This window comes from Epinephelus lanceolatus, chromosome 1 (genome assembly GCF_041903045.1).
Source record: "Epinephelus lanceolatus isolate andai-2023 chromosome 1, ASM4190304v1, whole genome shotgun sequence".
Classification (NCBI taxonomy): domain Eukaryota; kingdom Metazoa; phylum Chordata; class Actinopteri; order Perciformes; family Serranidae; genus Epinephelus; species Epinephelus lanceolatus.
Genome location: NC_135734.1, coordinates 34,112,299 through 34,124,742, shown reverse-complemented (window position 1 = coordinate 34,124,742; position 12,444 = coordinate 34,112,299). Strand labels below are relative to the sequence as shown.

Here is a 12,444-nt window from a genome sequence, read left to right as displayed (position 1 = left end):
AACAGACAAGGGTGCCTCTCCCCATTCCTCCTCCCTGCCTCCTCCACCTTCATCCCTGCTTTCCTTTTCCCACCCTCGTCCTGTCCCCGTCTCATCACCCAACGCTGCTAAGCACACCCAGCCAAGTAGCACTCATGCAGCATTTTTAATACTTCGTCTTGCCATGGATATCACTTCCATTTTTCCAGATGGAACAGCACTGGGCTTAAACAAGCAACACAGGTCAGTCCCTGTGGTCTGCCTCCCCTCTTTCCTGCCTCATCTCGCAGCCCTGATCATTATGGGAGATTAATTAATAAACACAAGATAAACTGATCTGGGAAAAAAGTGAGAGCCAAGATACAAGAACCAAATATGTCACAGTGGGACTATTTTTAGGCGACAGATGATGCTGTCGTTTGAAGGTGATCTTGATGAAAACTGTGCTGTGAGAAAAGGGGCGGGATAGGCCACATCAACCTGGGCGCCGAACACGCGGTAATGGCAGAGTCACAGATGCACTGCAAACTGCGTGACAATGACAAGGTAATCGTTGGCAGTTTACCTTTTCTGTCAAACATCTGTGCCCAAAGACCAATGGTGGAGAGGAAGAAAGGGGAAGAGAGAAAATCATTTCATTAATCCTTGTTTGGTATTATCTTTTTTTGCCCATTTCCTGAGGAAGCTCCTGAGGCGAGTCAATTTTACAGATGACTGCTGTCCATCAGTGGCTATACCAAACAATAATCAGCCAGGTAACAGAAACAAAACAGAAGGGACTAGAGAGGTGAAACAGTGAGGAAAAAAAAAAAAAAAGATATGTAAGGTTGGAGAGAAGAAGTGTCAACAGGGCAGCAGCATCCGTCAGTCTGACACGTAGTTGCCTCTTTCTCTGTCACTGACTAATAGCAGGGCTGTCCGTTACAAATTGCCCTGTGATTCAGTCTAGATAACACCAGACTGAGAAATCTGGATGGGGTGAAGAGGCGTGAAGGGACGGAGGCTGAGTCCAGGGCGACTCCACTCTATTCGGGTCAAAGGGTTGTCAGGGTGACAATCAGAGACTTAAGCAATGCCGGCAACGAAGCCAATCTCCAGGAGGCGTGGGTGGTGGAACGATACATTTATGCTTTTCACAACACATCTTGTGGTGATGGTGAAAGAGCTCTTCACTGAGCTTACAGGTAACTCAGGGTGTCTAGCTGCATGATGAAGCCTGTACTGTTGACGTTGTCAGGGTGTGTACACAACACTCTCACTGGCTACGGTTACATGATGGCTTCTCATTCGGAATGAAATAAATCTGAATGAAATCATTTGGAATTAAAGTCTTTCCAGGTAGTCTACATGGGAAATATTCATTCCGAATGAGGGTTTACATGGGAGATCAGTTCAATCGCCTTTATTCAGGTCCACAAGGTTTGGGGCAGGGAAGGTTTCTGATTGGATAGGGGGCGGGGCGGATGTTACGTGTTTACGTTTACCGGAAGAAAACACTGTAGTCCTCGCTCCGGATAACAAGATGCTTGACGACGACGTTCTTAGTGCCTTTTTCGGGCTTGTTTTGCTTATATTCTTGAAGCAGCAGTACGACAACAACCTTGTTCTGCTAATGCTTCATCTGTTGAGGAGGAGAAGGGAGGTAGAAGGTCGAAGAAGGGAGATAGAAGACCGTGCTGTGGCGAATGGAAACCGGTGAGTGCAACAAGTCCGACTGCTCTATCTCAGCCCCTTGCTATGCAGCCCGTTGCTATGCGTGCTATATACGTCATCGCGCCAGAAGGGCAAGGAAACGAGCATGCGCAGAAAGACTGGAATGAACTTAAAGAGGAATGAGTGTATACATGCACACAAAATTCTTTCATTCGGAATGACGAACGGAATAAACCACCCCCTTTAATCGGATTTAATTTTCAATCGGAATGACCGTTTACATGACCACTTTTAATCGGAATGGCCTTTCATTCCGATTAAAAGTGGAATTAAACTGTGCATGTAAATGTACTGAGTGTCTCTGTCAGGTGAAGTTAAGTAAATCAAAAACAGAAACACTTAACAAGGTTTTCCTGCACTGCAAAATCATGTTCGGGCCGCCTAAAAGCAATTTATAGCCATCTTAATATCACTTGATCAGTCATAAAACTTACTGTACTTTCATATCACCAATAAAAGGAGTGAAAATCAGTTTATGTTGGTTTCAATTCACTGGAAATCTAAAGAAAATGATAAGGGCTGTCTGGTGTGTGCAGCAAACTTGACCTGGACTGCAACTTACAATAATCATCAATTAATCTGCCCATTATTTTCTTGACAATCAACTGACCTTTTTATCTATAATGTGTCAGAAACTACTGAAAATGACTTGTATAATTTCCCATGACCCAATGTGACATTTTCACACAATTAAATATGTAATTTAAATTGATATAAGACAGCACGTCCTTAAATTTGAAAAGCCTGGATTAGCATATGTTGACCATTTCTTTAAAGGTATACTAAGTAGGAATTGTCACTAACTGGTTCAACACAGTATCATCGGCTAAAGTACAAGTGAAAGCCAACCCCAGATTTACTCCGCTTGGCGTTTCGCCTCACAATATTTGCCCCTTTTGGTGCTTTATCTGCAATTTCTTTTTGGCTACTTCTTGGATGCCTGCTGCTTACGGTCTGGCACCTGGTCGCTACTTTTAAAAAAGGAGTCTTATGTGGGGCTGGAGCCTATTCCAGCTGACACTGGGTGAGAGGCAGGGTACACCCTGGACAGGTTACCAGACTATCACAGGGCTGACACATAGAGACAGACAACCATTCACGCTCATATTCACACCTACGGACAATTTACAGTCACCAATTAACTTGCATGTCTTTGGACTGTGGGAGGAAGCTGGAGTACCTGGAGAAAACCCACACTGACATGGGAAGAACATGCAAACTCCGCACAGAGGGAGTCCCCCACCCCAGGGTCCAGCCAGAAGCCCTCCTGCTGTGAGGCGACAATGCTAAACAATGCACCACCGTGCCAGGTGCCACCAAATGTATTTATCCTTTCAACAACTCACTGAACTGCTCTACATGTGCTTCACTTGGATGCAGACAACTTGAGTGTGTTTTTGTGTCCATAAAGATGTAAGGCCTAACACATGCATGAGGTACACACAGCAGTCGTGTGAAGTATCCCAAGACACCGGCAGATGTTTGTTTGTTTGATGTGTCTGTAGGCTGGTCTTGACATGAGGAACACTTGAAAATTCTGAAGGTAGTAGCAGCCATCTTTCATGGAACCCCCAGTAGCTCTGAGCAACTTACAAACATCACTGCTGAAGTTAAAAAAAATGGATCAAGCCATGAAACCGGGCTGAAAAATGTGTGTTACTGTTCTGCTCCTGTTAAATGAATAAAACTGAATTCAAATAGCTAAAGATGAACTCTGCTGGGACAGTTTAATGGTAGTCCATGTCAAAAAGTGACGTGTATAAAAGAATTAAATTGGAATTTTAGTGGTGGTGGTGTGGGAGGTGATGAAGCCAGACAGGCTGTGTTTATGGTGACAGTGAAAACTATTTCTGAGCCAACTTAAAAAAGGGGGTTAAAAAAATTCTCAAAGCGTATTGTTGTGTAATACTGAATTCACCAGTGCCAATCTGTTGGTTTATGTTGGCAACATACAAATGAAAAAATGTAACCTCATTTCTAACTGAATCAGCCTCTGATTACTGTAACTTTAAGAAATGTTGGAGAAGCAGTTTCAAATCTTTTTTCCCAGAACCTCAAACAATAGCATAATGAGTAGGAGTTGTGCACCAAATTCCAAAGCAGCTGGGCCTTCTCACCGACAAAACACAAAGCTCTGCAAATCTCTCATCATTCAGTACCCAGCATAAAAAAGTGAAAGAGTAGTTCTAGTATTGATTTTGTATACATTTTGTAAGTTACTCTGAATTGTGGCTTGAGTATGCAACATAACCAAAGATGCACTGCAGCTAAAATGCCTATCGAGGGAAATTTCATGGACAGAAAATAGCATTTTTTTAACATTTAAAACCAAACATTTTGTTCAGCCTTGATATTCGGTAAAACCAGAGGAAGATCTGGAGAAGTCTCTCTTTCAGTCTAAATGAGTGTCACCTTTGTGGTTACATCACTGGCATGTTGATTGTCCTCCTTTTCTAGTTTTCTCCTGCCTAGACTAAGGTCCCACCAGTGAATCATTATCAGAGAGAAAGCTTAAAAACAGCTTAAAGGGCCAGTGTGTAAAATGGGTTGAAAACAGTGACATCAGTGGTCAAATTCTAGATTGTAGGGCTCACTCGCTCACCCCTCCCGTCGGGTAAATGACGGTGGCCTCGTAGGGACAAAAAGCCTTGCGCACGAGTTTTTCAGGAGTAGGTCTATCTAGCGACGAGGTGAATGTTTATTTAGAAATCTAAGCCATGTTATGATATTGTAATGAATCACTCACGAGCAGGAGACCAGAGGAGCGTTCGGGAAAAAGGCCCGTTTATTTGAGCGCTCCAGAAACTCCAGTAACACTCCAGGGTGTAAAAGACTCCGTCCCAAACTCTGACTCTTCTGGCGTAACACACACACTCCATAACTTTACACACATACTCGTTTACCATACCGAGTGGGGACCCCCCTCCCCTCTCTGCTCCACCAATCTCCAGCCCGCACACTGACTGACAGCGTAGCCGGTAAACTGAGCTCAGCTGTTTATTTAGCCTAGCAATATCTCTGGACTATAGTAGCTGCAATGGACGACTTTGAACGCGATTTTGAAGAGTTTCTTGTAGCGGACACAGACCCAGAGCCATACCTGTTTGAGCCGGAGCACACAGATGGAACTCCATGTGTTTGATGCTGAGCGGGCGAGAAGAGAGGCTGAATGCACAGAATGGGATTCAGTGCTACCATCACTGGGGAGATATATCATCAGGAGGAAAAGCGCCGCAGAGAGTGCATCACAAGGAGTGAAGTTGCGTCTTCTTTTCCTCGCAGATGACGTTCGGGTTCATTTTCTCCTGTTGCGTGGTAAGTGTGGTCCATTCGCAAACTTTATAACTAAAAAAACTTTTCACTACTCTCTATCCACGAACTACTAACACTCTCTGCTGTTTCCTCCTCCTTCTTTCTTCCTTCCGCTGTCTTCGTTGGTTCATTTATACACGCGAAACGCGTTCTCTGGCTGGCTGGATTGTCCGCTTGGGCTGCCTTACATACATGGCGGCGCAAGATGGCGACCTCTCTAAAGCAAGGCCCTTGCTATATATATATATATATATATATATATATATATACAGTACAGGCCAAAAGTTTGGACACACCTTCTCATTCAATGCGTTTTCTTTATTTTCATGACTATTTACATTGTAGATTCTCACTGAAGGCATCAAAACTATGAATGAACACATGTGGAGTTATGTACTTAACAAAAAAAAGGTGAAATAACTGAAAACATGTTTTATATTCTAGTTTCTTCAAAATAGCCACCCTTTGCTCTGATTACTGCTTTGCACACTCTTGGAATTCTCTCCATGAGCTTCAAGAGGTAGTCACCTGAAATGGTTTTCCAACAGTCTTGAAGGAGTTCCCAGAGGTGTTTAGCACTTGTTGGCCCCTTTGCCTTCACTCTGCGGTCCAGCTCACCCCAAACCATCTCGATTGGGTTCAGGTCCGGTGACTGTGGAGGCCAGGTCATCTGCCGCAGCACTCCATCACTCTCCTTCTTGGTCAAATAGCCCTTACACAGCCTGGAGGTGTGTTTGGGGTCATTGTCCTGTTGAAAAATAAATGATCGTCCAACTAAACGCAAACCGGATGGGATGGCATGTCGCTGCAGGATGCTGTGGTAGCCATGCTGGTTCAGTGTGCCTTCAGTTTTGAATAAATCCCCAACAGTGTCACCAGCAAAACACCCCCACACCATCACACCTCCTCCTCCATGCTTCACAGTGGGAACCAGGCATGTGGAATCCATCCGTTCACCTTTTCTGCGTCTCACAAAGACACGGCGGTTGGAACCAAAGATCTCAAATTTGGACTCATCAGACCAAAGCACAGATTTCCACTGGTCTAATGTCCATTCCTTGTGTTTCTTGGCCCAAACAAATCTCTTCTGCTTGTTGCCTCTCCTTAGCAGTGGTTTCCTAGCAGCTATTTGACCATGAAGTCCTGATTGGCGCAGTCTCCTCTTAACAGTTGTTCTAGAGATGGGTCTGCTGCTAGAACTCTGTGTGGCATTCATCTGGTCTCTGATCTGAGCTGCTGTTAACTTGCGATTTCTGAGGCTGGTGACTCGGATGAGCTTATCCTCAGAAGCAGAGGTGACTCTTGGTCTTCCTTTCCTGGGTCGGTCCTCATGTGTGCCAGTTTGGTAGTAGCGCTTGATGGTTTTTGCGACTCCACTTGGGGACACATTTAAAGTTTTTGCAATTTTCCGGACTGACTGACCTTCATTTCTTAAAGTAATGATGGCCACTCGTTTTTCTTTAGTTAGCTGATTGGTTCTTGCCATAATATGAATTTTAACAGTTTTCCAATAGTGCTGTCGGCTGTGTATTAACCTGACTTCTGCACAACACAACTGATGGTCCCAACCCCATTGATAAAGCAAGAAATTCCACTAATTAACCCTGATAAGGCACACCTGTGAAGTGGAAACCATTTCAGGTGACTACCTCTTGAAGCTCATGGAGAGAATGCCAAGAGTGTGCAAAGCAGTAATCAGAGCAAAGGGTGTCTATTTTGAAGAAACTAGAATATAAAACATGTTTTCAGTTATTTCACCTTTTTTTGTTAAGTACATAACTCCACATGTGTTCATTCATAGTTTTGATGCCTTCAGTGAGAATCTACAATGTAAATAGTCATGAAAATAAAGAAAACGCATTGAATGAGAAGGTATGTCCAAACTTTTGGCCTGTACTGTATATAAAAGCATAATTATAAGGCTACGAAAACCAAACGAATTTTATTTTATAGCGATTATACACTTGTATAAACATATTAATGGGTAGAATATTCAGATTCAGATTCAGATTGACAATAAACCATGCCAAATATTACACACTGGCCCTTTAAGGCATGGGATCGTCACCTTTCAGTGTTGGTACTTGTCTCTATGTTCACACATTTACACACGTATTACTGACGATTAAACATAATCAAGTGTTAAGCACGGCAATACCTAAAAGTCAGAGATATTTGAGCAGACAAACTTCGGCCTGCAGTTCCTGCAAACACTACTGATTCCAGTACAGACATACAGCAGTATATCTAACTTAATTTTAGCTAATTTCATTTCTTTAATTACACAAAATGTCTCACAGAACAAGCTTTAAAAAATATATATATGAATGCATGATTCTGTATTACTCACACTGACTTTGCTTGACTGAAGTTCACTTAAATTTGTGTCATTTTGAAGTCAAAGGTTCCTCAAAATATTCAGAATTGAAATGTCTGGGTGCTTTTCCTACCACTATACCAGGGGTCGGTCAACATTACTAATAGATCTAAATGAGCATACATTTATGTTTTAGCACAAGGTGATTATTCTGCAGTGGGCTTTTTTTGATTTGATCTTAAATTTTGCTGCGTTGCAGATGAAAGCAAACAAATCCATACACTATTAAATATTCTATTTTTCCCCTGAGACTTTTTCCTTTTTGGATTTGGAATCCACAGCTAGTCTAGCTAAGAGGACCTAAGACTACTGTAGCCATCGCTGGTGATGTTTTAGAGGAAAAGGCGCCAAGCCAAAGACTTATGATTCACATTTTAGCTGACCAAATGTTTAAACATTTTTGAAATCAGTGTATAGGCTACACATATTATGTAAGAATCATTTTAGACCCACAACAATAAATAAAGCTGCATGTTGCCTACCCCTGCACTATACGTTGAATCTAAGCTTGAACATCTCTGAAGGCCTGTTTTTAGTAAGAAGTGATCATCATGTCCTGAATTCAAAGATTCAAATTCAGCAAAATCCATCTAATTCAAACATCATCTGCACATGCACCGAGTTCTTTCCATTCAAAAGAAAACAGCTTATAGAAGAGTAGATAAAAATCTGTGAAGAAATGCCCTTGTTAACAAGAGAAAGCAATGTCGTTAGAATTAACAACTGGGAACCTTGCTTCTTTGGCCTCTTGTACTGAGACAAAGGTTTTTTAATAATGAGATTAGTAATTACTTGAACCGACTATGGAATCTTTGGAATCTGTTACCTGTAGCTACTGGCCTATTTTGGAGCACACACCTCATCATGGCCAAAGCAACTTGCTTGCCTCGTAATAACATTCTCAGCAACAGATGAAGTACTGCTTAACACCCATGTCACAAAAGTTGAGCTCCCCTTTATCTTCAAACCAAACTAAAAACTGTCCTCATACAAAAAGTATGTCAGCAGCAACAAATAACTGCACAAGGCCTGACATCTTCCTCTGTCTGTGAGGACACTGCATGCCTTAACCACAAAGAAATAAAAGTCTTGTGAGTCCTTTTGAGATTCAATAAAGCTGCACACTTAACCACTTACCACCAAATAGGAAAAGCATGCAAGCATGTGAATCAGTCGGCTTAATGGGAAACTTCAAACACACTGACAGTGACTTAAAAAACTAGGTCTGAACACATGCCACAAGATTTTGGCACAAACTTGGCATAGCCTAGTTGTTTCAGAGAAACTACATGAAATCTGCACTTTCTCCAAAATGGGTCACTTCATAAAGTTCAGAATTTGGATATTAATAGCCCTCGACCAACTTTTTCTCCCAACACCTCCGTCACCCCGATGTCTCCACTCATCAAACAACTTGCTAAATAAAAAAGCTGTCAAATGACTAAACTTCATCAACTTTGAAATGAGATTACTGGGCAACTAATATGTAATATGAAATGTCTGTTAGGGATGTTCAAGACTTATTTCCCTAACATTTAAAGCAAATTGACTAGCACATATGTAAGAAAACACTCAAAAAACAGTCAAAATTGAGCACATTTTATCTATAAGGTTAAACATTGTCTGTAATAATATTACAAGAAACATTTAAAACTGTTAATCACATTTTCATTGTCAAAATCATATTTTAAATGCTACTGAAATGTGTGGCACTTCGCACCATGCATTATGAACACAAAATATTTACCCACAAAATATGACAAGACCTTACTAAAAAGCCTCAAAGTTAACAAATAACATTCACTTAAAACAATATTCTTTAGGAAAATAAATCTTTAAGAGACATGTCTGATTATTACAAATGCATTTTCACTGGTTGAACACAAACACAATAATACTTCTGTTGCCAACTAGCAAGGGTAGCAATGTTTAACTAGTTCAACTAGTTTACTTATCATGCAAATCTCTAATGCATGTATCAAAGGGAAACAATGACTACAACTATTCTGACAAGGAAGCAGACTTTTAAGATAATAAATTAAATAGATAAAAATAGTCTAGAATCAACAGCACAATGCAATCTTGTACTTCATTACATGTTTGTAAGTAATTTAATGTTAAAGTTGAATTATTAACACTGAATCAAAGTACATGAAGGTTATGATGTTCAGTTTTTGTTAGGTCTGGTTTTGAGAAGTGTTCACTCAACTTCACAGGTCATTCACAGGTGTCTTCAGATTGTGGTGCTGTTGAATTTGTATATGTCATACTGAAAGATGTGTCAAATATTGTTGCCCAAACCATTTATACCAACAAGAGTAGATACAATATTAGAGTTTTATCATTAGTTTTAGCTACCTGGTAACATAGTGTATAAGGTAAGTGGACCTTTGAGCTCTTATTCACCATATATACTGAGATAATATCCATATCAGGAAGTTAAGCTTGCAGCTCCCCTATTGTGATACAAACTACAGTGAGGAATCTGCTGACACTGCTGAAACAATGACCACTGCTTTGACAAAAAAAAAAAAAAAAAAACAGCCTTATGTGTTACATAATTATCTCAAAGTGTGAGGTTAATATTTTCTTGGTGCCTCTACTGCACATTTCAGCCTCGTTTTGCACTTTGAACGTTATTGTGGGGCCCTTACAGTACAGCATTGTCTGTTAACCTGCACTTACATTATCTGTGTTGAGTTATCATGAATGGGGCTTTTTACTTGATCTCATAAAACCTTTTTAAGTGAGAAAACAGTGTGTGTGATGCTGATTAACTGCTGAATAATTGCATGATGTTTTTGTAACTAAATAAACCGAAAATGTTTTGAAAAAGTAAAGTTTCTGGTGACACAGAGATGTGTAGCAATCCGTGCTGTATCCCCACATGATGAAACGGAGCAGTCGCTGTTGCATCATTGCACAACTGGCAGCTATGTAACGTTCACTGACGGTTAGCCTGCTAGCTTACCTGCTAACTAACAACCACCAAATATGTCAAAATGCAACAGGAGCAGTGCAGAAATGATAGCTAGCTGTTAGCTGCTGCAAATATCCCTCCATTTGGTGACTTGCTGAAACACAGGTGAGCAACTTTAAACCCCCCACGACTAACGTGACTGCCGTTAAGCTAGCTAACAGTTACACCGTACATTAACGCTGTTACCAAACTCAGACGCACCGTCAATGAAACCATGACACAAAAACAGCTCTTTAAGACATATTTACCCGTGTGAGTTGTCTGATAGCGAAGGACAGCATGTTTGTAGGTCTCAGGCCAGATGAAGAAGCAGCACAGCCAGGCGACACACCGCTGACAGGCTCCGAAAGGGCTGTTTGAAGTTGTTGGCAACGGCTGGTTACGCTTATCCTGCCGCAAGGGCTGATGGGAGTTGTAGGGCTTTGTGAGGACATGGCCCACACCAGCTGTGTCGTGTCCCCGTGTTACCTATCGTTTCTGCATCCGCCTCTCACTGTACTCCAGTGTTTGAGGAAGTAGTCTCTAACTGCAGGAAAAGCAGAAATACAGCAGTGTGAGAAACAGGCCAACTCTGTTATGAGTCAATATTTAACTCAGCCTGGCTAAAACTACAAAAGTATCTGCATGAAAATATACTTTTAAGTATCAAAGTAATAGTGTGTCTACTCATTATGCAAAATGGCTGATTTCAGAAAGAAAAATTATATTATTGGATTATAATTATTGATGCATTAATGTGCACATCACTAAATCTTTAATTATCACTTTTATCTTATCTTGCAGCTGGTAAAGGTGAGGCTATAATTTAAATACTACTTTAAATAGTGGCTTAATCTATAACAATATATAATGATTTATTAGAAAATCTATATTTGTATATGCATGGTGGAGCAGTGGTTAGCATTGTCGCCTCACAGCAAGAGCCTCCTGGTTTGAACTCCAGATGGGGGGCTTAAGCCCTGGTGTGGGGGACCCCCGTGTGCTAAGCTTGCATGTTCTCCCTGTGTCAGTGTGGGTTTTGTGCGGATACTCCAGCTTATGGTAATGGCTTATGGTAATGGAAAATGAATGAATCTGCAAAGTAATTAAAGTAATCGAATACTCTAATAGAGTAAAAGTGCAATATTTAAGTTTATTTACTTTATTAATCCCCCTGAGGGGAAATTCAATGTTTTCACTCTTGCTTGTCATTAACACACAGGTCCGAAAGACACACACATGCATAAACAGGACCTATACATGCACAAAGTGGAGAGATGTCAGAGTGAGGGGGCTGCCCTTGGTGAGGCACCCCGAGCGGTTAGGGGGTTTGGTGCCTTGCTCAAGGGCACCTCGGCAGTGCCCAGGAGGTGAACTGGCATCTCTCCAGCCACCAGTCCAGTTTAATCATCACTTTTATCTTTTGTTTTACATGTATTTTTTTTCAACAGCAGTTTATATAACAAAACATAAATCGTGATAAACAGAATATTTTCTCTGCTGAGTAGATTTTTTTCAAAATTTAAGAACTTTGTACACTGAGAGAGAGAAAGTGTAGGTATAAGCACCATATGTCAGGGGGACACTTGAGCAGTCAGTGAGGTTTGCTAAAATAAACATCATAAGGTCTTCTTTACGATACCACCACAGAATCAGGCCGTAAGGGTCCTTAGGTATTTCACCCACTTGACCCAGAATTTAATGAACACATTTTTCAGAAGATGAAGAGAAAAGGTAATCTTTTCTATTGCATGAATATCATTTACAATATCTATCCACTTCTCTATTGTTGGGGGCTCAGGAAGCAGCCAGCACCTTGTGAGAGCTTTCTTGCAAGCAGATATCAAAATGCCAAACATATTTGTCAGAATGCTTTGCCTTAAGATCAGTGCATCCTAAAATAATGTGGAAAATTACCATCATTTTTATGATTTCCTAAGCTTGTAAAGGTGAGGCTATACTTTCAGCTAATTTAATCCTACCGCTGTAGCTTAATCTATAACAATTAGTTACATTACCACAAATGATCATCTATTTGCTCCAGAGGTGGAAAAAGAACTCCAATATTTAACTATTTCATAATAATGTAAGCTCCATTATATCA

General features: G+C 40.9%; 1 protein-coding gene across 1 annotated transcript in view; it reads right to left on the bottom strand.

Annotated features, from left to right (window-relative positions):
• The window catches only part of shmt2 (serine hydroxymethyltransferase 2 (mitochondrial)), a 34,369-nt gene extending 23,559 nt beyond the window's left edge, over positions 1–10,810 (bottom strand). Inside the window, exon 1 of the mRNA XM_033626694.2 lies at positions 10,610–10,810. Coding sequence (XP_033482585.1) covers positions 10,610–10,795 — 186 coding nt within the window. The 5' untranslated portion in view covers positions 10,796–10,810. The remainder of the gene's footprint in view (positions 1–10,609) is intronic.
• Positions 10,811–12,444: the final 1,634 nt, after the last annotated feature.